The sequence below is a fragment of the Capricornis sumatraensis genome, chromosome 1 (assembly GCF_032405125.1).
Source record: "Capricornis sumatraensis isolate serow.1 chromosome 1, serow.2, whole genome shotgun sequence".
NCBI lineage: Eukaryota > Metazoa > Chordata > Mammalia > Artiodactyla > Bovidae > Capricornis > Capricornis sumatraensis.
Window position 1 is genome coordinate 112,913,334 of NC_091069.1, and position 26,572 is coordinate 112,939,905.

At 38.3% G+C, this 26,572-nt stretch overlaps 1 protein-coding gene across 9 annotated transcripts in view; it reads left to right on the top strand.

The window, feature by feature from the left end:
- GRIK1 (glutamate ionotropic receptor kainate type subunit 1) overlaps positions 1 to 26,572 on the top strand; it is a 466,511-nt gene that overhangs the window by 426,503 nt on the left and 13,436 nt on the right. For 6 of the 9 annotated variants that reach the window (XM_068967473.1, XM_068967638.1, XM_068967554.1 and 3 more), the window contains 2 exons: positions 12,279 to 12,504; positions 20,178 to 20,428. In XM_068967473.1, the coding sequence (XP_068823574.1) occupies positions 12,279 to 12,504; positions 20,178 to 20,428 (477 nt within the window). Of the gene's footprint in view, positions 1 to 12,278; positions 12,505 to 20,177; positions 20,429 to 21,734; positions 21,885 to 26,572 lie in introns of those variants that run through there. The other 3 variants (XM_068967721.1, XM_068967889.1, XM_068967965.1) reach the window with 1 other exon arrangement.

Genomic DNA, 26,572 nt, shown 5'->3' on the forward strand with positions numbered 1-26,572 from the left:
CACCATCTGCAGTGATTTTGGAGTCCCCCAAAATAAAGTATCTCACTGTTTCCATTGTTTCCCCATCCATTTGCCATGAAGTAATGATAGAACCAGATGCCATGCTCTTAGTTTTCTGAATGTTGAGTTTTAAGCCAATTTTTTCACTCTCCTTTTTCACTTTCATCAAGAGATTCTTTAGTTTCTCTTCACTTTCTGCCATAAGAGTGATGTCATCTTCTCACCTGAGGTTATTGATATTTCTCCTGGCAATCTTGTTTCCACCTTGTGCTTCATCCAGCCCAGCGTTTTGCATGATATATTCTACATATAAGTTAAATAAGAAGGGTGACAATGTACAGCCTTGATATACACCTTTCCTGATTTGGAACCAGTCTGTTGTTCCATATCCATTTCTAACTATTGCTTCTTGACCTGCATAAAGATTTCTTAAGAGGCAGGTCAAGTGGTTTGATATTCCCATCTCTTTAAGAATTTTCCAAAGTTTGTTGTGATCCACACACTCAAAGGCTTTGGCATAATCAATAATGTAGAAGTAGATGTTTCTCTGGAACTCTCCTGCTTTTTTGATGATACAACGGATGTTGGCAATTTGATCGCTGGTTCCTCTGCCTTTTCTAAATACAGCTTGAACATCTGGAAGTTCACCATTCACATACTGTTGAAGCCTAGCTTGGAGAATTTTGAGCATTACTTTGCTAGTGTGTGAGATGAATGCAATTGTGTCGTAGTTCGAACATTCTTTGGCATTGTCTTTCTTTGGGATTGGGATGAAATGAGGCATAGCTCCATTAAATAACTTGCCACAGATTTATAAAGCTATTGATGGGAGAGCCAGAGTTCAGTCAAACTTCAGAGAGTTCTAGAAGATAAGCATCTTGAGGATAGAAAATTGGTCTCTTTTGTTTGTCATTTATATCCTCAGAAGCTGAAACAGTACCTGGAACATAACAGATACCTAGTAAAGGATAGTAGACACTCAGAAAATATGTTTTTAATAAATGAGCAAATGCACTGATGAAATCTAAGAGAGATGAATTCTATCAGAGAAAGAAAAAAGAAAAAGAAGGGAGGGACGTGAAGCAGTGTATTTGTGCAGGCTGCTATAACAGAACATCAGACTGGGAAGTTTATAAACAATGGACATTTATTTCTCACAATTCTGGAGGCTGAAATTCAAGATTGGGGTCCAGAATGGTTGAATGAGGGCTCTCTTCCAGGTTGCAGATTTCATGCTGTGTCCTCCTGTGGTAAAAGGGGCAAAGGTCTTTTAGGATCCTCTTTTATAAGGGCACTAATCACATTCATGGCTCCATCCTCATGACTCAAACACCTCCCCAACACCTCACCTCCTTATGCCATCACCATGGGGGGCCAGAATTTCAACGTATGGATTTTGGGGGGAACCTCAGACCATAGCAAGAAGGATACAGAGAGATCCACAGAGGAAGAGAAGCCATTCTATGTTCCTCGATTTACAAGTTATCTCGTAGCCCAGCAACCCTATTTATCAAGAAGGAATTTATTTGCAAAAAGAGAACAAGGACTAAATCCGATTTAGTTTTCCCCTTGAGGGAGGCAAGCTGTCAGAAAGCTTCAGAGGGATCCATACTCGGGGATTTTAAACTGGATTATTCTGCAAGGGAAAGAAACATGCCAGCTTTTTAGCTCTCAGGGTAGTTCTACCCTGTCACTGAGTGACAGCAGTTAAAGTCACGAGGACTCAGTTCTGACCTGGCTCTACATTAATGCATCATCTCTGCTGTGCCAATACGGTGTCCCTCCTTCCCTTTCTCTCTTAATCAAAGACAGTATCCTCTCTTAGGTTGTGGAATCAATAAGGAAAGCTTCCTTTACCTGGTCTAGCTTAGCACATTCTGATCTACTGTTGGGGATGTAATGACTCTTGCCCATATGGATTCCATTCGTACTCAGTCACAAGGAAATTTCTAAGAAGCACTTTTTCATCACACTCAATATCCACAAAATATCCCTTTGGCACATCCAAATGGTGAAGCCGACTCTTTGCTTTCAAGATGATTCTAAGTTGTTTCACAGCTGAAGAATAGGCAGTTGAAAGCTGAAAAGGATGATGGAAATTACTAAAATCCATAAGCAAAGTGCACTAACTCTTCACATTTTGTCTCTGGGACACAAACAGGAGATGCTTTTAGTAGAGGTTCTGCTGGAAAAGGGCTTCCCAGGTGGCACCAGTAGTGAAGAATCTGCCTGCCAATTCAGGAGACGCAGGTGTGATCCCTGGGTCAGGAAGATCCCCTGGAGAAGGAAATGGGAACCACTTCAGTATTCTAGCCTGGGAAATCCCATGGACAGAGGAGCCTGAGAGACTACAGTTCATGGGGTTACAATGAGTAGGACATGACTGAGCACACACATACCACAACACACACACACACAGACACATATACCACACACACATATACCACACCCCCACACCCACACACCCCCACACATACATACTGCTTGAAAAGTGACCAGAAGTCGCTCACTAAAATTTCCATCCAAAGTTGCTGACTTTTTTTTTTTTTAATCTAGACTGCTATTCTTGCAGACAACCTGCCCTTATATTTCAGATTTGGGATATTTTATTTTCAATGTGGAAAAAAAAGCTATTTTTTTAAAAATAGCTCAGATGAGGTTTCACTATTCATCATCTGAATTCAGACAAGGCTGAGAGAATAAACTGACATTTATTAATCAAGTGCTGGGTCACGGTATGACTTGTCTAAGACCAGGGAGGTCAAAATAGTTTTCCTTCATAGAACAATCACAGTGATCACCAGGGACTCTATTTACACAAAGAACTGGGGTTAAATCATAAATTCGAATACATGTATATTCACAAAGTTTTGTAGATGGGCACCTCAAGATACCTATACGCTAATGCCCATTAAAATAAAGAATAATTTTAAGTTTTGTGACCAAGGGCATTTAGTGAATGATGCTTATTAAACATTATACTTCCACAGGGTCATCTGCACCTGAGTCTTAAAGACCTTAGCACTGTGGATGATATAATGCCTATTTGATAACAGGGTGTCAGTCACCAGGAGACCAATTACCAGGTCAAAGTTAAAGAAAGGCAGGGTGTTTTATCAACTGTCCAGGGGCTGTCGAAGATGTTTTAGGAGATTCTCCAAGTATAAGGAGACCTTTTATTTGTCCTTGTTGGACAAATCTATCTATCAATTTTTAAATGGAATCTTTTTATAAATCAGTATGTTAATAATTCAGAACTTCAAGAGACTTCATATAAGAAAACTTTTTAAACAAATTATCTTGTTATTTTCTACTCAGGAGAATACTAATCGATAATATGATATTAATTATATTGGTTTCTCAGCTCTCTGCTGTTGAATTGCTTGCTTTCAATTGTTTCAAAATCCTGAATGATAGACTTTCCTGCCCTCCCCACTCTCTGAGACCAACCCAGCATCTCAGGAGGTACAAAGAGTGGTCAGTTCAAGATCTATGGACATAACTTGAGAGCAGATTTCCTAAGGCCATTTTCTTTCTTACACACAACGTTGAGAGCAGTGGCACCCAAATACACAAAGGTTCTAATCTTCTCCACATCTCATAAAAAGTAGGACATGTGAAAAATTGCTTTTTCTCCTTGTAATTATTAATTCCATTAATTACCTTTGGACAAATGGAATAGCCCAAACTTTGGTTTCACAGTGACAGTTTAGCAACTCGTATCTTTTTCCTAGGTGAAGAAATGATTCTCATGTTAAAATCTGAAGAATCATTTAAGGCCTAAAACAAGGGTTTTTCTCAATGCCTCTTGCAAACTATCATCCAAGAATACTGATTTGGGTTCATTGTTCAGAGATTAGGGATCCCAGCCAGTCTTCTCAGGAGATATAACTAGTATAAAATTAAAACTTAGAGGAGAGCTTTGTTCTGAAGCCAGATAGCCTGGGTTCAAATTCTGATATTACTGCTTATTAGCTGTATGTGTGCATATGTGCCCAGTTGCTTCAGTCATGTCCAACTCTTTGCGACCCTATGGATTGTAGCCCGCCAGGCTCCTTTGTCCATGGGATTCTCCAGACAAGAGTACTAGAATGGGTTGCCATGCCCTCCTCTAGAGAATCTTCCTGACCCAGGGATCGAACCTGCATCTCCTGCATTGCAGGCAGATTCTTTACTGCTGAATCACTGGAGAAGCCCCATTAGCTATGTAGACCTTGGTAAGTTATTAAATCCTCTGTACCTTGAAATATTATTTTAAGAAATACATAACTTAATAGAGGTAGTGTGCTTGTAATACTATTTGCTCTACTTGGCAAATTATAAACAAGAAAACTGTTAAATAAAAAAAGAGAAAAAATGCTAAAGATTATTATAATTATCACCTACAACATCATCACCATTAGCATCCAATTCTTATTCCTACCTATTAGTCCTACTTTTTCAACTTTCTGAATTAAAGAAAGAGAAAAAAAAAAAAACCCTCTCTAGTTTGGTCTCTGTTCAGATTCCTCACCATCAGTGGTCCCTAGGTGGTGTGGCTTCTGGTACTGGACAGAAAAATTCCAGAGAGTGCCAGTGCCCAAATCTCAAAGACTTTCAGAGGCCAAGTCAGACGAAAAACTTAGTCCTTGGAAGCTTGCTGAGCACATACAGGCATTTGCAGAAGAACCGCTTCCAGATGGTAGATAAGCAGCAGATGGTGAGGCTGCCCTTAGAATTCAGCTGAGAAGAAGAATGAGGCAGTTCAACACAATTCAGTTCAATTTAGACATTTTTCCAAGATCTCCACTTTGACCAGTACTTGAAGTTGGCACTGTAAGAGATAGGAAAGGGAGGATATAAAGTTTTGCTCAAGGCTGAAAAACCTGAACAGCAATAAAGAGACAAGATGTGCACAGACCTGTTAAATACAATTCAGCATGTGATTAAGTAGCATGCCTTATGCAGACAGGAAGTGGTGTGAACATAGGAAAAGTCCTTGTGAACCCAGAATAGAAAATACTCATGTAAAAAATGACTCTCAGTAAAAGCTGCTGCTAAGCTAAGTCACTTCAGTCGTGTCCGACTCTGTGCGACCCCGTAGACTTACTCTCAGTAAAAGCTAGCCTTGTAAAAATCATCTCAGACCCAAGTTAGAGGATTACACAGATTAGATCATGGTTCGGTCTAAAATGACTTGAATGAAATAGATTTTTTAAAATATCGTAACAGGTTTGTCATTGCTGGCTTTCATGGTCTGGGGACTTTGGACCTGCTGTGGGAATAAGGGAGTCTCTAACCTTTATAATCTCCTTCCAGAGAGTGGCTAGGTACTTCCATTAATTCAAAAGATATTTCAAGAAAGTTACTGCCCCAGTGCTGCACCAGTGCATCCGAAGCAATGAGCCATTATAGGCAGACAGGTTTCAGACGGAAATAGTCATGTAACGAAGCACAAAATGAAAGACATTTCACAAACTTCTCTGCAGAGGAAGGAAGTCTTCACATAGGAGCTATTAGCTCTTGTTTGAAAGATCCAGCCAATCCTGCCATGAGTGTTCAAACTGCCAAGTACCTATAGTTTAAAAATGTATTGCTTAGGGAGAAATCCATGAGGTCAGTTAAAGTTAACCTGTTTCAGTGCCTGATACATTGCCTGTAAGGGACCAATCTTTAATTCTGGACAGGAGAAAAACATGAAAAATGTTTTAGCAAAGGTGTTTAAATCCCACTGAGGGAAATTGTTAAAGGGAACACATGAATTTTTAAAAACCTAGGAGATTCTGCAAATGTCGTAACTTTCTGTCAATTCAAGGTAAGAGCATAATCAACTGGAATGATCATAGTCTATATTAATACATTTGAAAGATAGAAGCCCCTCACTATAGTATAAATGCTTTCATCTGAGAATGCTTTCTTCAAAGCGACTTTTGTAAATTAAATCATAGTTTTAAAAATCCAGGATAACTTATTATTTAAAGAAATAATATATGTAATCATGTGTTAAACTTCCCTAGTGGCTCAGATGGTAAAGAATCTGCCTGTAATGCGAGAGACCAAAGTTCAGTCCCTGGGTCTGGAAGGTCCCCTGGAGAAGGGAAAGGTTGCCCACTCCAGTATTCTTGCCTGGAGAATTCCATGGAAAAAGGCGCCTAGTGGACTACAGTCCATGGGGTCGCAAAGAGGTGGAGATGACTGAGAAACTTTCACTTCACTTCAATCGTGTGTTAAGGGAAATGATTGCTTTTAAGGCAATGGTTCACCTCTGATATATCTGCTTTACAAGTTTGGATGACTGCATGGCTGATTTCTGCGTCTTTGATTGATTTTTAAGGTTTTTTAATTTTTTAAATTTTATTGTTTATTTATTCGCGGTTGCACTGGGTCTTTGTTGCTGCGTGGGTTTTCTCTAGTTTGCAGTGAGTGGAGACTACTCCCCACCTGTGGTTCATGGGCTTCTCACTGCAGCAGCTCCTCTTGTTGCAGAGCACTGGCTTTAGAGCACAGGCTCACAAGCCTAGGCTCAGTTGCTCTACAGCATGAGGAATTCTCCTGGACCAGAGACCGAACCTGTGTCCCTCGCATTGGCGAGTGGATTCTTATCCATTTTACCACCAGGGAAATCCCATGTTTTTTAAAAATCAATGTCAGGGAAGTCGCATTTTTTTTTTTTTAATCAATGTCTATCTAAAATAAAAGTAAGTCAGAGATGACATTTTGAAATGTAATTGTCTTTGGTATTTTATTTGTTCTATAAGTATGTATTTACCATATTTAGAAGACCATTTGTTTACAAGATAGCAAAAATCAAATATCAATAATCTATCCTTAGGGTATTTGTGTGGGGTTATGGATATATGTAAAAATAAGTGTATAAATAGGTGTGTGTGTGTGTGTGTGTGTATATATATATATATATATATATATATAATCTTTATATATGTTGGTCTGAAATAGAATTGCAGTTATTCATTCTACTGAATAATGGGATTACACATCTTTACTGTAGAAGCCCTATAACCTGGTTGAAGAAATAATGTGATGTATTTCAGTAAAAATAAAATATTAGAGGGCTAGGTCTATAAAATGCACATACTATCAGTCTTAGGATTGTATTACACTCCACAATTCACACGTATTTTACCTGTAAAATAGTAAAATAAAAATAGTAGAAAAAAATAGTAAAAACCCTGCAACTGAAACCAATGAAACTCTATGAAATTGAAAATGCTGTTAAAAGAAAAAATATAAACAATACCTACATTTCTTTTCAGGTTACAACTGTTGCAGTTCCCAAAACACTAATTATTTTTTGTCTAAACAAATATAAGCTGTCTAAATTCATGTAAATTGTTTCCATGCATTGTGTGATGACTACAATAATTGCAGCAGCACTAGTTATAATAGAAAGGTGCCACAGCTTTTTACTGAAATTATTTTTTTAGAAAATGTGTTAATGATGTTAAAATGTCAGCCAAGTCATAATTTTGATGTTCTCTGTGTTAAAACAAATAGTTGATTCCCTATTAGTTAAGAACACATACCCTAGAGCCAGATTGCTAGGATCAGGTCCTAGTTTCATCATTTCTTTATATGGCATTCTGTTTCCTCATCTGTAAAGGAGAAATAATAATGGTATCTTTCTCATATGAACACTGTGAAGATTAAATGGATTAATAATGCAAAGTGCTTAGAATCATTTTGGGCACACAGTAAACACTGCATGTGCTGGTTATTACTGCTATTTTCAATAAGCAGTTTTTAAGTGCACAGAGACCAATTGTAAATCATTTCCCATTGAGTGTTTAACCTGCAAGAATTATGAGAGAAAAAAGAGAAATAAACAAGTCATCAAATGGTGATATACTCCCTTATAACAAATTTTAGATTAAAAAAAATGCTTATTCTTTGACAACAACCTTTCATCAGCATCAGAATAGCCATATAATCAGGTTTAATTAGACAAAGTAAATGTATTTAAACCTTGATGCCCCTGTAAGATTAAAAAAAAACACTAAAGAATTTCAGATTTAATAAATGAGGACTTTTCAGTTTTAGTGATTTTTGATAAGCTCAGAGTACTTTACAAATCTTCTAATTAACCTTTGACATATTCGATGAAATAAAATGCAATCACTGTCTCTTCTTTTTAAACATGTATCATTTAGAGCAATTTAGCAGGCTGAGGCTGTAGAAGATTTAGAAGTGCAAAAACATCCAAACTGCCATTCAAACGATTTGCTTGGTCTTTTAATATTTATGACAATGTTCCATAAAGCATGCTTTTATTTTTAAGAATTACTAAGATTTGTGTCTTAAAATTTATGTATTAAAAAATAAACTTAATTTAATTACTCTTAAAATAGTACTTTCTGACCAAACAGAAAATAAATATTGCAAAACATAGTATAGCAGAGGATGGAATTCAAAAATAAGGGGGAAAGAGACCTTCACTGTGTATTGGCTCTTGAATCAACATGACACCTGGGTGTCACTTCACTATTGCTGAAGTCAGGACCTGCATAAGTAATGTGAAAAAAGGCTGGTCTGAAGAGTGGAACCTAGGAGGTGAAGGATCCTTAAGTGAAACTTGTCCAACAGTGAAATTCTCCTTGTAAGTTCCCAGTGGTAGAAAATGCACTATATCCTAGTGCTCAAGCCATCTACAGATAGTTTTAACTGTAAAAAGGTTATTTCTTAGCCACATTCTGGGTCTTTCTATCTAAGCTCCCCAGTTTTTCAAATGTAGAATAGAAGGCAGTCCCACAACTTTATAAACGAGGAAAGAAAACTTGAAATGAAACCAGAAGGGTGCTATTATGTTTCCCACTATTAGGCTGGAGCAAACATAGCAGGAGGGGCCCAGAGAAATTTAGAATGTTCCCTATGCCTTCTACTTGACCAAGTCTTCCACCAAGTGACCATTTTCTTACCGAGGAAAATTTCTGCCCTCAATGAGTCACACTCCATGCCAGCTAGATTTCCCTTCTAGCACTTCAGGGAACTCAAGCCAAGATCAACCTTCTACTCCAAACCTACTCCAACCTTAAGGTCATGGTCATGACCCTGAATTAATTAATGACCTTCAGCTAAATTTGTTGTTATTGTTCCATCGGTAGGTTGTGTTCAACTCTTTGTGACCCCATGGACTGTAGCCCTTTAGACTCCTCTGCCCATGGGATTTCTAGGCAAGAATACTAGAGTGGATTGCCATTTCCTTCTCCAGGGCATCTTCCCCACCTAGGGATCCAACTCATCTCCTGCACTGGCAGGTGGATTCTTTACCACTGAGCCAGCAGGGAAGTCCCATCAGCTCTACAGTTCAGTTCAGTTCAGTCACTTAGTCGTGAGTGGTTCTAGTCAAAGTGTGATATGATATGTGTTGATTCAGGAAACATTGTGTTACCAACCTGCAATAAGATTAAAAAATAAAACGAGAATAAGAGTTTAGAAGTGCTGTGGCTCTCAGATATTGTGGTGGCATCAAGATCATGATTAATGGATACTTCTTGAATATAGACCACTTTGAAGTCTGTCAAAATTTAATCTGGTGAGCCACACCTGGTATGAGTGATATGAATCCCTACCTACCATAACACAGTAGGACTCCAGATAGGTCTGCCCTGGAGTGAAAACATAGACAGTCCTTCACTGCAGACGATTTGAGAACCACAATTGATTGGGATCAATAACAAGTATATAGGTTTTCAGTTGAATCTTCTCATCTTTTTCCATGTCCTTCAATACATAAATTCCAAGAAGGACTCCTCCCCAGGTGGTCTATTTCTTATGAATGAACTGATCTTTTACTTTGTTTTGTCCTCAGCTTCCATGCATGCAAGCTAAGTCGCTTCAGTCATGTCTGACTCTGCAACTCTATGGACTGTAGCCTTCCAGGCTCCTCTTTCCATGGGATTCTGCAGGCAAGAATATTGGAGTGGGTTGCCATGCCCCTCTCAGGGAATATTCTCGACCTAGGGATCAAATCTAAGTCTCTTATGTCTCTTGCATTGTCAGGAATGTTCTTTACCACTTAGCTCCACCTGGAAAGCCCTCTAGCTTCCATAGACCACGCACACACAAAAATCCAATTTTCTACCTATTCACGATATTTATCTTTAATAAAATTTAAATATAATGGAAAAATAGATGTTTCATGGATTTTTTACGTGGGGCTAGCTCCTAGTTTGCATTAACATGACACCAAATCACAAATAACCTCAGGGCATAATTTGAGTTCTTGAATATATGCTACAGTGTCACAGGTAGATCATAAGGTGAAAATCATTCTCAGGAGAATTTAGCAAGACTGATATTCACCTACTCAAAATAAGCATGGAAAGACCATTGAATTAGATTGCAGGGGATTGAAGTCTGGGGCTTCTCTGGTGGCTCAGATGGTAAAGAATCTGCTTGCAATGCAGGAGACTCAGGTTTGGTCCCTGGGTTGGAAAGATCCCCTGGTGAAAGGAATGGCAACACATTCCAGTATTCTTGCCTGGAGAATCCCATGGACAGAGGAGCCTGGTGGTCTATAGTCCACAAGACCAAGGAATTGGACATAACTGAGTGACTAACTTCACACTGAGGTCCAGTATTACCTATGGTACATATTAACCAGTTTTGTGACTTTCATGAAGTCTCCAAACCTTCTGTACCAAAGTTTCCTCCTCTATGAAAACAGGAGTTTGAATGAGCCAGTATCTGAAGTCTCTTGACAACTTTAAAATTTCATAATTCTAAAAAAAATATTTTCCCTTGAAGAAGTTTCTTGATGGAGGAATAATTTTCCCAGCAGTATATTCACTACCAAAAGACAGACTGACCTCTTTGCACTTGCACAAGTAGCTCTTTATTATAAATTTAGCATTATCAGACTCTTCTAGGCTAAAATTACCCAACAAATTAGGCATTGACCCCAACCTCAAAAACATGCTTTTTCATGGTGATATGAACCCCAACTTTCAGATATCTCTGAGAGTGAGGAGTAATTCACACAGGCCTGATCATGACAAAATGGTTTCCATAACACACCAGTATCTAGAAGGTACTGTTTGTTGAATTGCTATTTGTCTCATGAGACTTTTCTCAAGGGGCTCTTCAAATGCTTAACAACCCAAAATAAAGCCATCTGGCCTCCCTCAACTCATAAAGCCAACAGCGTTAACCCAGGTCTTAAATAGATTTAGGAATTGAATGACCCCCCAGGAACACTTGAACATGAGTAACCACGCTAGCGTTGAATTCACAGATATTTCATTCATTGCTTATGACCACAAATCATGTTTTAAGCATCTTTACACTCCTGAGATGGTAAGATGATAAGCCCTGTGCCTGCCAAGGATGTTCTCGTGTGTGTGTGTGTGTGTGTGTGTGTGTGTGTGTGTGTGTGTGTGTGTATGTGTGTATGTGTGTGTGTGAGTGTGTATATGTGTGTGTGTACCATATACAACGTGTGAGCTAGAGACTGCTCGAAATTATCAGTAATTTCCCTAGTGTCTTTCATCTTTCAAATTAATACAGGGACGTGCTGATGCAAATGAAGACAAATACAGAAAAAAAAAATGGAAACAATATGGAAATTACAAAACAAAATGTAAACAAAATCATGCAACACTTTCAAATAAAAATTTAGTCCTCATTATCTAAAACATAATTGGGATTTAAAGCTAAGCATATACAAAAAAGGCATATAAGAAGACAGTAAGAAGAGTTTTCTGATCTGAATTTCAGTCTGAAAGAGCATTTGCTCTAAGTTTTCTGAGAAGATAAGAGTAATCAGCAGTTCTTTCATAAATAAAGCAGAGAAACTCTGGGTTGTATCCCAAGGCTCTCCCTGCAAAGGAATGTTAAAATTTACATACCAGAACAGTAAAACAATGCCTACTGAAGTTAAGTAGTTGAAGGCAATGGAATTAATGAATAGAGTCCTGGGGTGATCTAGTCACCCCTTAGCCCATGGGGCCTTGATGTCTTCTTCTTAAGTGGCCAGAGTTCACTGGGCAAATGCTGTCATTGATACCAACATTGTCTCTTCCATTCTGAAATCAGCAAAAGGATCTTGAGGTAATGTCTTACATCAATGGGGCAGGATCTCTTTTTTCTCCATAGCTGCCTCAGTGCCCCCAAGGGTTTTTCCTTGACAACTACCAAACTGAAGTCCCAGGATCATCAATATTAGTTTCCTACCTAAAGAGAAAGAATCCTTCCTATACAGTTTGAATCCCTGGGGTTTCGAATAGCTTCAGGGCCTATTTTCTCAGCACTCTCTGCTGGCAGGTGTGTTTGTTTCCCTGCAGAAATCGAAGATATCCACCTATGAGAAGATGTGGGCTTTCATGAGTAGCAGGCAGCAGACTGCCCTGGTCAAAAACAGTGATGAGGGGATCCATCGAGTGCTCACCACTGACTATGCCCTGCTGATGGAGTCCACTAGCATCGAGTATGTGACGCAAAGAAACTGCAACCTCACCCAGATCGGGGGCCTCATTGACTCCAAAGGTTATGGAGTGGGAACACCGATTGGTAAGAAAGACAAGGCAGTATCCAAAGTGGCGAATGTTAATTACAAAGTATAGAAGGGAATGGACTCAGATATAGCTACTGCACATTCTGAGAAAGTCTACAGTTCCCTCCATGGACTAATTAAAACGGAAATGCCCGTACAGATCATAGACACGTTCGAATTAAAGAGTCCAAGATCTTCAATCTAATAAACTTTCAACTCATTATTTCTTTCAAGTTCTGCCACTGCATATATGTTTGAGGTCATAGATTTTATTATTTTACCCCACATATTGTTCTAAATTAGCACTCATTACATTATGTTCTCCAATACATGCCTATATAGTTTTTTCCATATTAAATTTTACTAGAATACAGCAAAATTAACTAAGCATATTGATGACAAAGTTAAAGGGCTAGTGTTCCACGTAAGTAGAAAACAAAACTGTATCTATCAAAAGGAAGAGGTCAAAGATTAAATTATAATTTGCTCAGATAATATGCAGATTCAATCATTAATAACTATCTAAAATTTCCAAATAGTCTTTGTTGTTCAGTCACTAAGTTGTGTCCAACTCTTTGCCACCCCATGGACTGGAGCACACCAGGCTTCCCTGTCTTTCACTGTCTCCCAGAGTTTGCTCAAACTCATGTCCATTGAGTCGGCGAGACCATCCAACCATTTCATCCTCTGTTGCCCCCTTCTCCTTCTGCCTCAATTTTTCCCAGCATTCAGATCTTTTCCAGTGAATCAGTTCTTCATATCAGATAGCCAAAGTACTGAAGCTTCAGCATCAGTCCTTCCAATAAATATTCAGGGTTGATTTCCTTTAGGACTGAATGGTTGGATCTCCTTGCTGTCCAAGGCACTCTCAAGAGTCTTCTCCAGCACCACAGTTCAAAAGTATCATTTCTTCAGTGCTCAGCCTTCTTCATTGCCGCGGCCAGCACAAGCAAGAGTTGCACCTGCACAGGGAGAGAACGGAGCGTCCCCGCTAAGAAAAATAAGAGAGACAAAAGATGGGGTTGAGAGGATCAGACCACAAATGGCTGATGACTTTTTTTATTAGGCTACAGTATTTATAGGATAATGTACGTGACTTAAGACATGTACAGGATTATTTTTTAACCTCAGGATACAATCACTAGACCCTTACCATTGTGTACAGTGTATACTAAGTAATCTATCTTCTATGACATGTTGCAAGACATCCTGACCTTAAGGGCTATAAAAATTCTTCAAGGGGGGCGGGACAGGGAGCTTAGGACCATGCCTAAGGCTCTGCATACCTGCCGAGCAGCTCCCAAGACTTAACCCTTCACGGGCAGTCCCCCGCACTTCATGGTCCAACTCTCACATTCGTAGATTACTACTGGAAAAACCATAGCTCTGTGTGGACTTTTCTTGGCAAAGTGATATCTCTGTTTTTAAGATGCTCTCTAGGTTTGTCATAGCTTTCATTCCAAGAAGCAAATGTCTTTTAAATTTCCTGGCTGCAGTCACCATCCACAGTGATTTTGGAGCCCAGGAAAATAAAATCTGTCACTGTTTCCACTTTTTCCCCATCTATTTGCCAAATAGTCCTGCCCTTGATTTTGTACCACTTCACAGTCTAAGGTTATTGTTATCTTGTAGGCATACAGACCCACACAGCTGAGTCTTCCTGCATGTCTGAGATCTGGAACTATATTCTGTATTCAAGGGCCAATGGCTTCCCTATAGAAAACTCATCTATTTCCCTCACTACAGAAACTGTATTGTGTAAGGTTCTGGTATGGTGGCAATCTGTTCTTCTCAAGTGAGTCAGCAGCAATTTTCTGATAAGCATTCCAAAGAGGAGGAATTGGAGGCCATCTTAGACCACTTGGTTAGTCCAATAAGAAATCATAAGTTACATCAGATAATTAAGGACCCAAGGTTGATTATTATTTATCTCTTTTGAAAAGGATTATCTGGTTCCCTCAACACTATACAGGGATCACAAACTCAGATGCTTACAGAGATCAAGCAGGCATAATTAAATAAAGCTTTGTGTGAAGAAGCCATAGGGAACAGTAGCAACCATGAAGAATTAGCGACTGCATGACTCATAAAGGGGTCAGCTGCCTTTCAGGTCAGTTGGTTGTGGGAATTCATACACAAAGTTGTTAAATCTTCTATTTCTCATGAAGAGAAAACAAGCAAACAGACTTCAGGCGAACTTTCCTGATGCTTTAAATTGGCAGCAAATTTATTTTTTCAAAAAGATTAAGTAGCCTGTATTCAATTTCTGATCTATACTAACTTGATTAACCAGATAAAGGTCAACTCTCTTCACCTTTTACTGTCAATACATAACCAATTTGATTCCATGCAATATATTTGGTGCTAGAAATATATGCAGAAAGACATTAACTATATTATTATTATTGTTATGCATGTCCTTTAAATAAATCAGCAAAATGATTGGGATAGGGAACAGGTGACTACCTTATTGCCCCTTTATTTATAATAACTTTTCCTGATGAAATGCCAATATTCAAGTGAAGCGAACACTTTTTCCCAACTGGTTACCTCTGCTTAAACTGTGCTCTTCAGGGAACTCAGTGGGATAGTCAGACATTAACTAAAAGGATACTATGCTTCTTTTTTATTTGAAAAGCAATGCCTCATCTCTCTAAGCCTTGTCACCTCATTTTAGATAATGGGGTGGAAGAAGCTAGATGTTATTATATATATAATATATATATTATATTCCATCACTGCAGGAGACCTGTGTTTGATCCCTGGGTCAGGAAGATCCCAAAGGAGGGAACGGCTTACCCACTTCAGTATTCTTGCCTGTAGAATTCCATGGACAGAGGAGCCTGGCAGGCTACATTCCATTGGGTCACAAAGACTCAGACAGGGCTGAACACACAGGGATCAAACCCATGTCCTTTGCACTTGCAGGTGGATTCTTACCCACTGACCACCAGGGAATCCAATGTAGCATTTTGAAAATGACTATGCCACCATGTGAAGGAGGCTGACCCTGTGATAAATATCACTGTATTTTATATAATATGATATAAAGAGATTTAAATGTTCCAATTTAGTCTAACTTTTGCCAACATCATGCAGCGTCTGACATACAAATTCCCAAATTGAGTTTTTCCCTTTCCCTCATGAAAAAAATAAATAAATAAAATACACACCAGGAACTTTTCATAGTGGTTATAAACCTGTCATGCTTTTAAAACAAAAACAATGAGGGAATAATTGGAACAGATGGCAGACCTCAGAGAGAATGCATCCATTGGGAATACAGCTGTTGGATAAATTTGTGAGATGTTTCTTCTATGATGAATTGACTCTTTAAGAAAGATCAGTTTGCTATTCAGGAAGATTCATGCGTGTACATATATATTTTTTTCAAGTGACTTGTCATAAATCACTTCCAATGTCACTCAGTCCATGTAAGCAACAACAACTGAAGCTAAAATATATTCAAATATAAAAAATTCCCACATACTTCTGGTCTTGCCCTGGCTGGCTCACTCAAGGCTCCAAGTTCCTTCTCACAGTCAACAATGGGCAAAATCAGCTCAGTCACGACACAAAATTGAAAACTGTTTCTTACAGGCTCTCAGGACAGGGCTCTGGAAATGTTCCTCCTGAGGGATTTAAAATAAAACTTGAAGAGAATGAGAGCAGTTAAGGCTTAAACAGGTTACTAGGAAGCTGGAAATGACCTTCCTTGGAGACCAACTTTAAACAGAGATCCGATCTCATCTGTCTGAATTGTTTTAGGTACCATGCAGCCTGAAGGCAGAAGGAGAGCATCAGTCAATATTTACTGAGTGCCCACTGTGTATAGTGCCATGATTACTGCTGCAATTGTTACCCTATGATCATTCTCACATTCTTCAAACCACCTTTCTGTACATTCAAGTAAAGCTCTCATGATTCAAGTAAAGCTCACATACTATGAGTATGTTAAATGTGCTAATTTTGACACTAACCATTATTCTGGAGATGTTTAAACAAGCAGCCAATATCTTAATTTGGATTTTGTGAGTCATTTTCTCACCAGAAATCCACTTTTAACTGACAAGCCCAGAGAAGGCAATTGCAACCCACTCCAGTACTCTTGCCTGGAAAATCCCATGGACAGAGGAGCCTGGTAGGCTGCAGTCCATGGGGTCGCCAAGAGTCGGACACAACTGAGCGACTTCACTTTCACTTTTCACTTTCATGCATTGGAGAAGGCAATGGCAACCCACTCCAGTGTTCTTGCCTGGAGAATCCCAGGGACGGGGGAGCCTGGTGGGCTGCCGTGTATGGGGTCGCACATAGTCGGACATGACTGAAGCAACTTAGCAGCAGCAGCAGCAGCAGCAACTGACAAGCCACAATCTAACTCCAAAACACTTTGATCTTTTTTTAAACATTTGCTTAAAACTTTTATTTTTGTATTGGGGTATAGCTGATTAACAATTTGTGATATTTCCAGGTGAACAGTGAAGGGACTCAGCCATACATATATATGCATCCATTCTCCCCCAAACTTCTCTCCCATCCAGACCACTACATAACATTGAGCAGAGTTCCCTGTGCTATACAGTAGGTCCTTTTGGTTGTCCATTTTAAATATAGCAGTGTATACACTACCATCCTAAATTCCCTAACTACTGCTTCCCACCATCCTTCCCCCCTTGGCAATTGTAAGTTCACTCTAAGCCTGTGAGTCTCTTTCTGTTTGTAAGTCAGTTCAATTATATCATTTCTTTTTAGATTACACATATGAAAGATGTCATATAGTATTTCTCCTTCTCTACATTCTGATTTTCTTTTAAACTTGATTTTGAGGTACTGACAATGACTTTAGGAAGTCTTGGAAGGGATGGAAAAAATGATAAATGCCACAATATTAATCTTCTGCTTTTTTAACCATGCCTTAGAACATAAGATACAAGTGAGAGAGGGGTAGGTAACATGGGGCGGGGGTGGTGGAGGGAGAAGCGTGAATGAATACAACACTAAGAAAGAGTCAGGAGAATTAAGTTCTTGACTCTGCCAGTAGCTATTATTTCACCCATATTTTCACATCCTAATTTTCTTCAGTTCTAAAAATAAGTGGATTGGATAATATGGATTCTAAGATCTCTTCTTTCAATCCCAAAGAAAGGCAATGCCAAAGAATATTCAAACTACTTCACAATTGCACTCATCTCACACACTAGCCAAGTAATGCTCAAAATTCTCCAAGCCAGGCTTCAACAGTACGTGAACTAAGAACTTCCAGTTGTTCAAGCTGGATTTAGAAAAGGTAGAAGAACCAGAGATCAAATTGCCAACATCTGTTGAATCATAGATAAAACAAGAGAATTCCAGAAAAACATCTACTTCTGTATTATTGACTATGCCAAAGCCTTTGACTATGTGGATCACAATAAACTGTGGAAAATTCTGAGATGGGAATACCAGACCAACTTACCTGCCTCCTGAGAAACCTGTATGCAGGTCAAGAAGCAATAGTTAGAACCGGGCATGGCACAACAGACTGGTTCAAAATTAGGAAAGGAATATGTCAAGGCTGTATATTGTCACCCTGCTCATTGAACTTACATGCAGAGTATATCATGCGAAATGCCAGGCTGGATGAAGCACAAGCTGGACTCAAGATTGCCAGTAGAAATATCAATAACCTCAGATATGCAGATGACACCACCCTTATGGCAGAAAGGGAAGAGGAACTGAAGAGCCTCTTGATGAAGATAAAGCAGGAGAGTAAAAAAGCTGACTTAAAACTCAACATTCAGAAAACTACAATCATGGCAACAAGTCCCATCATTTCATGGTGAATAGATGGGGAAACAATGGAAAGAGTGAGAGACTTTATTTTCTTGGGCTCCAAAATCAGTGCAGATAGTGACTGCAGCCATGAAATTAGGATGCTTGCTCCTTGGAAGAAAAGCTATGACCAACCTAGACAGCATATTAAAAAGCAGAGACATTATTTTGCTAACAAAGGTTCATCTAGTCAAAGCTATGGTTTTTCTAGAAGTTATGTACAAATGTGAGAATTGGACCATGAAGAAAGCTGAGTGCCAAAAAATTGATGCTTTTGAACTATGGTGTTGGAGACGACTCTTGAGAGACCCTTGGACTGCAAGGAGATCTAACCAGTCAATTTTGAATGAAATCAGTCCTGAATATTCACTGGAAGGACTGATGCTGAAGCTGAAGCTCCAATACTTTGGTCACGATGCGAAGAACTGACTCATTGGAAAAGACGCTGATGCTGGGAAAGACTGAAGGCAGGAGGAGAAGTGTAGGAGAAGGGGATGACAGAGGATGAGATGGTTGAATGGCATCACTAAATCGATGGACATGAGTTTGAGCAAGTTCTTCCGGGTGTCAGTGATAGGGAGGCCTGGTGTGCTGCAGTCCATGGGGCCGCAAAGAGTCAGATATGACTGAGCGACTGAACTGAATTGACTGAAGCTCTCTTCTGGTTCTAAGAGGCCATATTTTCTTCGTGGTTTTTTTTTTTTTTTTTTTCATTTTTCTTTTTCCACCAAGAAGAATGTTAAAGTTTACAGAAAGACCTAGAGTGTACTACTTTTTTACTGAGTAGAATAAAAAGCTTACAAAAACTCTTAGCACCCAAGGAGAAATTTAATAAAGAAATTTTACACTCTTTTTTTAAATCTCTTCCTTTGCTCTGATTAACATAGGGATCCAGTATTGGGCAAGCTGTGGCTGCAGCAAGATGATATTGATGCTGTCTACTCATAAGAGAATTAAAAGTCCAATGGCATTGCTAGAAGATAGAGTATAAATAATATCAATAAAGTACTTGCAAACTTTCTAAATCTAGCTGTGTTTTGTGAGACCTTTGAATTATTCAAAACCTACTTTTAATAGTATCTTAATAAGTGTATTAGTCAGTATGAGCTAATTACTCTGCAAGTCTGTAATGGCCACGGCAAGAAATACTTATTTCTTAACTTTGTTATCATCCAATAGCAGACTGAGAGAGGGACTCTGATTCATTCAGTCATCCTGGGACCCAAGCCCTTTCTAACCAGTGGTTCCACTATCCCTAGTGTCTTAAAATTGTTTCCTCCTTGCTGAGTATTTGAGGAAAGAGAGGGAGACAGTAGAGGATCATGTTGGGAGGATTCATGAGACAGGACTGGGAATAGTCATACAGCACTTTAGCTCCCAGTGGCTAGAAATTGGTCAGTCACCACAAGGTATGGTAAAGGAGACTAGGAAATGTCTAGCTACTCCCATAGGAAGAAGAAATGGCACAGGTGATCATCTAGCCGAGCTGTCATAATATTAGACATCCAAAAGCCTAGAAAAAAATGGAACTGAAATGATGAAATTCTCTAATGTGGGTTCATAGGAAACTCACCAGAAACAACAGGATGTCATGGAATTCCCAGCTCAGCTGTTCCTAATTTAAAAGGAACAATCTGGGTAATAGCTCATCTCAGCATGTCAGCTTTGTCCTTTCCAATTATTTAGATCCTTCAAAATATAGGATTGAGCTTCCTTGCCCTTTGTTGGCCAATTTGTAGACTGAGGTTTTTCCAATAGCTGTGAGTAGTTACCTCTAAGACAGCTGTAAGTTACCTGTAAGTAACCTCTAAGATGATAACCCTTCTTTGCATCTTCTTCAACCTTTTGGTAACCAATATCCAAATATCCCCACTTACAGGCTCTCCTTACCGGGATAAAATTACTATTGCTATTCTTCAATTACAAGAAGAGGGGAAACTGCATATGATGAAAGAAAAATGGTGGCGGGGAAATGGCTGTCCAGAAGAAGACAACAAAGAAGCCAGTGCTCTGGGAGTAGAAAATATTGGGGGCATCTTCATTGTTCTGGCTGCTGGATTGGTCCTTTCTGTATTTGTAGCCATTGGAGAATTTATTTACAAATCCCGAAAGAACAATGATATTGAACAGGTGAGTCATCTCTTTCTAAGATGGGTTAGTTTGGGGTTTGTGCTCTCTGTCTTAAGCTTAGGGGTATTAAGGATGCTTCCCCTTTTCGTAAGTCTATTGAATCAGATGCCAAGAAGAGCCATTTTTGAATTAGAGCAAAGAGCTCTTGAATCCCTGCCAGGTGCTGCTGGCACTGTAGGCCCATCATTTATTAATGAGAAGAAGGAAGCACCTTATACACTAAATCCAATTAGCACTTTTTGAAATGACAGTGCAAAAATTTCAACCTCGGTTAATTTCCTCAACAGTTGTTTGCTCTTAAGATAGAAACCCTAGATAGAGCAAGGAAGAAATAAATCCCAAATTAGAAAAGTTATAAAAAAAAAAAAACCTTTGAGAGAAATGTTAGCATCTCCTTAGTTTCAGGACTGAGCACATGCACTAATGCAAAGCAGTCTATATAAAAATATAAATGCAATATTTTGAAACTGAACATTACCTCTATCAAAGTGTGTTTTGCAAAAGAATAGTTCACAAAAAATGATAAACAATACAGGATGACAATAAAATATGAAAAATTTTATTTTTCCAAATTAGGATTATGGTTGGTTTTTCAACAGTCAACCCTTTTTGCCTGTTAATTTTAGCTTTGATGAAAAATCACACCAAGAATTTACCCTATTCTGAGTTAGAGAATGGTGATTAAAGATAATTCCTTCATAAACCTATGAGAATAAACTAAACACATAGCTCATGCCCATTGTAGAGCATCTGGTACCCAGTGAATTTAAAAATAGTTAGAATTTTGAAACTGTGCACTATTAATGACAGTGCTAATTTAAGGCTCAACTATCAATGTCTTAAAATCCTTAACAACTTTAGAACACAGGGCTCTACATTTCCATTTTGCTCTGGGCCTTCCAAATAATGTACCCAGTTCTGATTAATAATCTGAGTCCCACTTTCTTTAAGTGGAAACATCTCCAAAGATGAGGATGATTGATTACAACCTAGTTTCATCTGAAAATTTTCCCGAAATTACAAGGCAATTGTGAGAACATTAAGCACCACTTTCCTAGACCTTGTTAGAGAAAACTGTCCTTAACTAAAAGGGAGAATGGACTGATCTGCTTTGTTTTAACTTTCAATTTGCTCTTGAGGTGTCTTGTTTTGTGCAACTAATTTGAAAATTAAAAGCTTGTATATGTTATGCTTTAATGTGCTTCTCATAATTGTCATTTGATTTAAATTTTCATTTAAACACTCATTTTTTTGCTTCTGATTTATTCATTTTTTCTATATTTTTCTCATTTCTTTTGCATGCAAGGCTTTTTGTTTCTTTTATGGACTGCAGTGTAAGCAAACCCATCCAACCAACTCCACTTCTGGAACCACTTTATCTACGGATTTAGAATGTGGCAAATTAATTCGAGAGGAGAAAGGGATTCGGACACAGTCCTCAATTCACACTGTGTAATCATTTTTTTTTTAAAAAAAAGAAGGTGTACCTCAGTAGAAACTGTTTCTGCTAATTAGTGTTGTTGATGATATCTGTGTCTACTAAACATAAATAGCCATAACCCCTACCCTTGTTTTAAGATAGCAAAACTCACGTACTCTGAACATTGAATTCAATGCACTAGAAACACATGTGCATTTGATGTTGAAACAGAGGTATGTTAGATGTATACAGACTCCAAAATATGTGCATTTGCAGCAATTTGCTATACCATTGAGAGAATGGTTATCTTAGTTGTATTTTCATGTATTAAGATTAAGCAACTTTTTCCTCATACAAAAGTAGGTTCAGCCATTCAGCAGTGCAAAGCATGAAAACAAATTGTTATTTTGTGGCAGTCTTTTCATCTTTGTGAAACTTCTCTCCTCTTTCTTTCTCCCTGTACCATACGCTCTGTAAAGCCACACTTTCCAACTATCTAGAGCCCCATCTTTTCATAACTTCTTAACAATGTTAATTTTTAATTCAAATTGAGTCTACTATTTGAAATGTATCATTAACACAGAGATTCAAAGATGTGTTAGATTTTAAAGATACAAAAAAGAGACTTAGAAAATGAAAACTAAACTTGAAACCTCAGGTACCACAGAGGAAGAGCATTGGCTTCCCTGGTGGCTCAGAGGGTAAAGCATCTGCCTGCAATGCAGGAGCCCTGGGTTCAATCCTTGGGTGGGGAAGATTCCCCTGGAGAAGGAAATGGCAACCAGCTCCAGTATTCTTGCCTGGAAAACCCGATGGAAGGAGAAGCATGGTGGGCTACAGTCCATGGACTTGCAAAGAGTCAGACACGACTGGGCAGCTTCACTTTCACTTTCAGGAAGACATAACATAGTCAAAGATGATCCCTGAGTAGGGATCTTTCACGTAACATTTATTTGTAGAAATTGGCAGTCTTCTGTAGGTTCAGATAGATAGTATGTTCAGTCTTTAAGAAAGTGTGATTTTTCAAGCTATAGATTATTTTTTGCAACCTCCGAGCAAATTCCTAAGCTAGAAATTAATGCCTAGCCTCTTGTATTTTCCACTCACTCGGCCTCTTTCTTCGCACTGATGAACATCTTTTCACAAGATGTTATTTTATTCCCACCCTACTCATCCAGGATAGAATGGTTGTTTTTGTAGCAATCTTTCTGAGCCTTGCTGCTTTCATACTCATTTCTCTGGATCCTTTGCCATTTTCAATTCCTTCCAAGTATACTAGGGAGAAGGACAAGGAGAAGAAAATAGAGAAAAAAAAAATTCCCCTATACATTAGTTACAGATCTCTATAAATTTATTTTCCATCTGCATTCAAATGCTGTAAGTAATTTTCACTCTAACTGAGCATGGTGACATAGAAAGCCAACAACATACTTAATTTGTTGTGACAAAAGCTGCTTGCTGTCCCTCTGAGCTTGTTTCCTCTTCACAATGAATACGGGATTTGAAGATGCTTTTCATCTTCCCTCAATACAGGATCCATCTGTCTTTCTTCTCCTTTATGGGGTTGCCTTTTGATATGTGAAGTGATCCCCCAAAATATATTTCTCAGAAGTAGACATAGGCCATCTGTGCAATCATGTACCTTTTTGCCTTCCCTTTGCTTAGCTTTAAATGGGTTCCAATTTTTGAATTGCAAGTCTCTACAATCAACTCTGTATTTCTCTAGTAAAGTATGTTCAGGAAAGTTGACTCTTGCCCTGATTGTTTCTCAGTCTTGGTTTTTTCTTTAAATAAATATACTTTTAAGAAAATATCCATAAATTACACTAAGATTTATTAGTATTTATTTAGGTAAAAGCAACATACTGTTTGCCCTAAGTCAGAGTTCACATCCTCATAATAATAATAAAAAAATCAAATATTGGGATAAACATTATATAATTCATAATTCATTGATTCTATATATAGAAACCACAAATTACATAAATTTATTTTCCCAAGGACTATATATAATAAACCAAAAATGCTACTCAAAAAGTTCAAGGGTTATATATGAGGTATAGATGATCAGGATTAATGGTAACAAAACTTACCTTTCTATACAGAGAATCATTTAAAAGTATGATTCAGAGGTTTGGATAAAATTAATATTTATGTACTACTTCACACTGTAAATAGCTTCCCAGGTGGCCCTAGTGGCAAAGAACCCATCTGCCAATGTAGGAGACCAGAGAGACACAGGTTCGATCCCTGGGTCGGAAAGATCCCCTGGAAGAAGACATGGCAACCCACTCCAGTGTTCTTGCCTGGAGAATCCCAGGGATGGGGGAGCCTGGTGGGCTGCCATCTATGGGGTCACACAGAGTCGGACACGACTGAAGTGACTTAGCAGCAGCAGCAGCAGTGTTAGTTTAATCCTTTCCACAATTTTATTTCAGCTTTACTAACAGTTGACTCTGAAATAGATGTGAGACAGTGACCCAGAGTCCTAGAAGAGACTCTTAAAACAGTCTCTTAGAAGAGAATTTTCTAAAGCAGCCAAACTTAGTTAGGTTCAGGTTCTAGTGGAGCCACATACTGAATGTCTATAGACAAGTAACTGAATTTCTCACAGCCTTGGTTTCTTAGATGTAATAGGGGGGTATAGTTTCTAGGTCATATGGTTGTATTAAAGGCATGTTTGTGGAAATGACTTTCATTAGCCAAATCTCAAATTAGATTTTCATGGTTGAGTAACCAGTTGAACACCAGGAAAAATGTCCCTTTACTACATAACATTTCAGTATGTTTAATATGTTAGGATGCATTGAGAATTTGCAACAAGTTGGAAAAGTATCCAGCACTTCCCAAACCTGTAGTGACCTAAAGCATACTCTTATGTCTATAATAGGCACTCAGGTTGTTGCCATTTCTCGATTCTAGAGGTAGGATCGTTAATTCCAAGCAAGATATATTTAGCATTAAATATTTAATAAACCCTCTCTAGAGAAGAAGAAACTGTGCACATCTTGGGGGTAGAAATGCCATTATATTCAAATGATGATCCTCCTGTTTAGCTGTAAGTGGTAGGATACTCAAGATACTCAGGTAGGTAAGTTTCCTGCTCTGTCTCGTGACTTGTCCCTCCATTGAGAAACTGCCCTTCATTTCAGACCCTGGTTTCTTACTTTCTCCTCTATCTCCTTTCATACATGCTCTCAGACAACCAATTCTGCCATCGAGTAAATAACCAATAAGCCCACAATGACTCCAGGAGAAGTCATTGCATTTTAAGTGAATTTAGGAAAAAAAAAAAAGAGAGAGAGAGAGAGAGAGAGAGAGAACTTGAACATACAAGAAAATTTTCAATCTCTGTTTTTCATGTCGCTGGTTTTCAGACTTCAGTGAACATCAGAATCACCTGGGGAAATTAAAATACAGAGTATATAGTTTGCACCTCCAGAGATTCCTCCACAGTGAAAATAGCCCAGGAATTGGAATTTTTTAACTAAATCTGATCATGAATGCTTAAAAGTAGTTGTGCACATTAGTTTACATAAAAATAGCTCAAATACAGCAGTTTTTTCTAAAATTAGACCATGTACATGACTTTTCTTTCAAGTCATCTTCAAAACAAGGATCGTTTTTTAAAGTATTTTTTCTTATGTGAATTTTTTCTCAACAATCCAAAAAACAGTTGTTTTACTTAAAAGTAGTTGGTAAACATGAGTTTTTATTAAAATTTATTTGAATATAGCAGTGTGACTTCAAATTAGACAGGAAATGTGAGTTTTTACTAACACTGGCAGATTATCTGTGGATTATACTCTGAGAAAGGCTTCTCAGGTGGCACTAGTGGTAAAGAATCCACCTGTCAATGCAGGAGACACAGACAGGAAGATCCCCTGGAGCAGGAAATGGCAACCCTCTCCAGTATTCTTGTCTGGAACATCCCATGGACAGAGGAGCTTGTCAGACTACAGTCCATGGATCACAAAAGAGTCAGACACAACTGAACAACTGAACACACACAAGATACCCAGAGAAACATTGTTTAAAGTTAGGAAGCGAGCAGGAACTATGGAGCATGTAATGTTGTCTAATTTATTTCTTAACAAGCTTGTATAGCCTCAAAACAAGCTTTTACCTTTTGCAATAAGGCAAAAAAATAAAACTTGTTTTGTTTCAGACTAAAATTATAAATTGAATTATTTTAAAGCTTTCCCAGCAAAATTGGAACTAGCCAAGGAATACATGGTGGATAGAGACTGTGACTTTAGGAAAATCAGCTAGATTATATGACTGTAAACCTATCCAAGGAAAATTATTTCCAAATACCTCAGTGCATTTGCCACACATTATCTTATGTTCTATATGAGCCATCTGGGCAAAGCAGCAAAATAATGAATCCCAATTAGTTTCCAAACCCATGACCCTTACGCTCTAAGGTCTATTTCCTAGTAAGCAATTTAAAAGCAGCCTGAACAGCCTTGAAAAGCAAAAGGGAAACAAAGCATTCTTACTTCTTGTACTATTTTCTGCACATCTAACTGTGCCAAATGGCATTATTAATTAACTCTTATAGATAATGAAAAATTTCTGCTCGGCGCTGCAGTTTTAGTTTGCCTTTAGGAGCCATCTCATTATGCTTCTCACAGTTATAGAATTTTATGTCCAGATGCACAGGCATATTAAAATCATTTTTGCTTTCTAAATCTTCTCCACAGAGACTGGTATCACGGAAA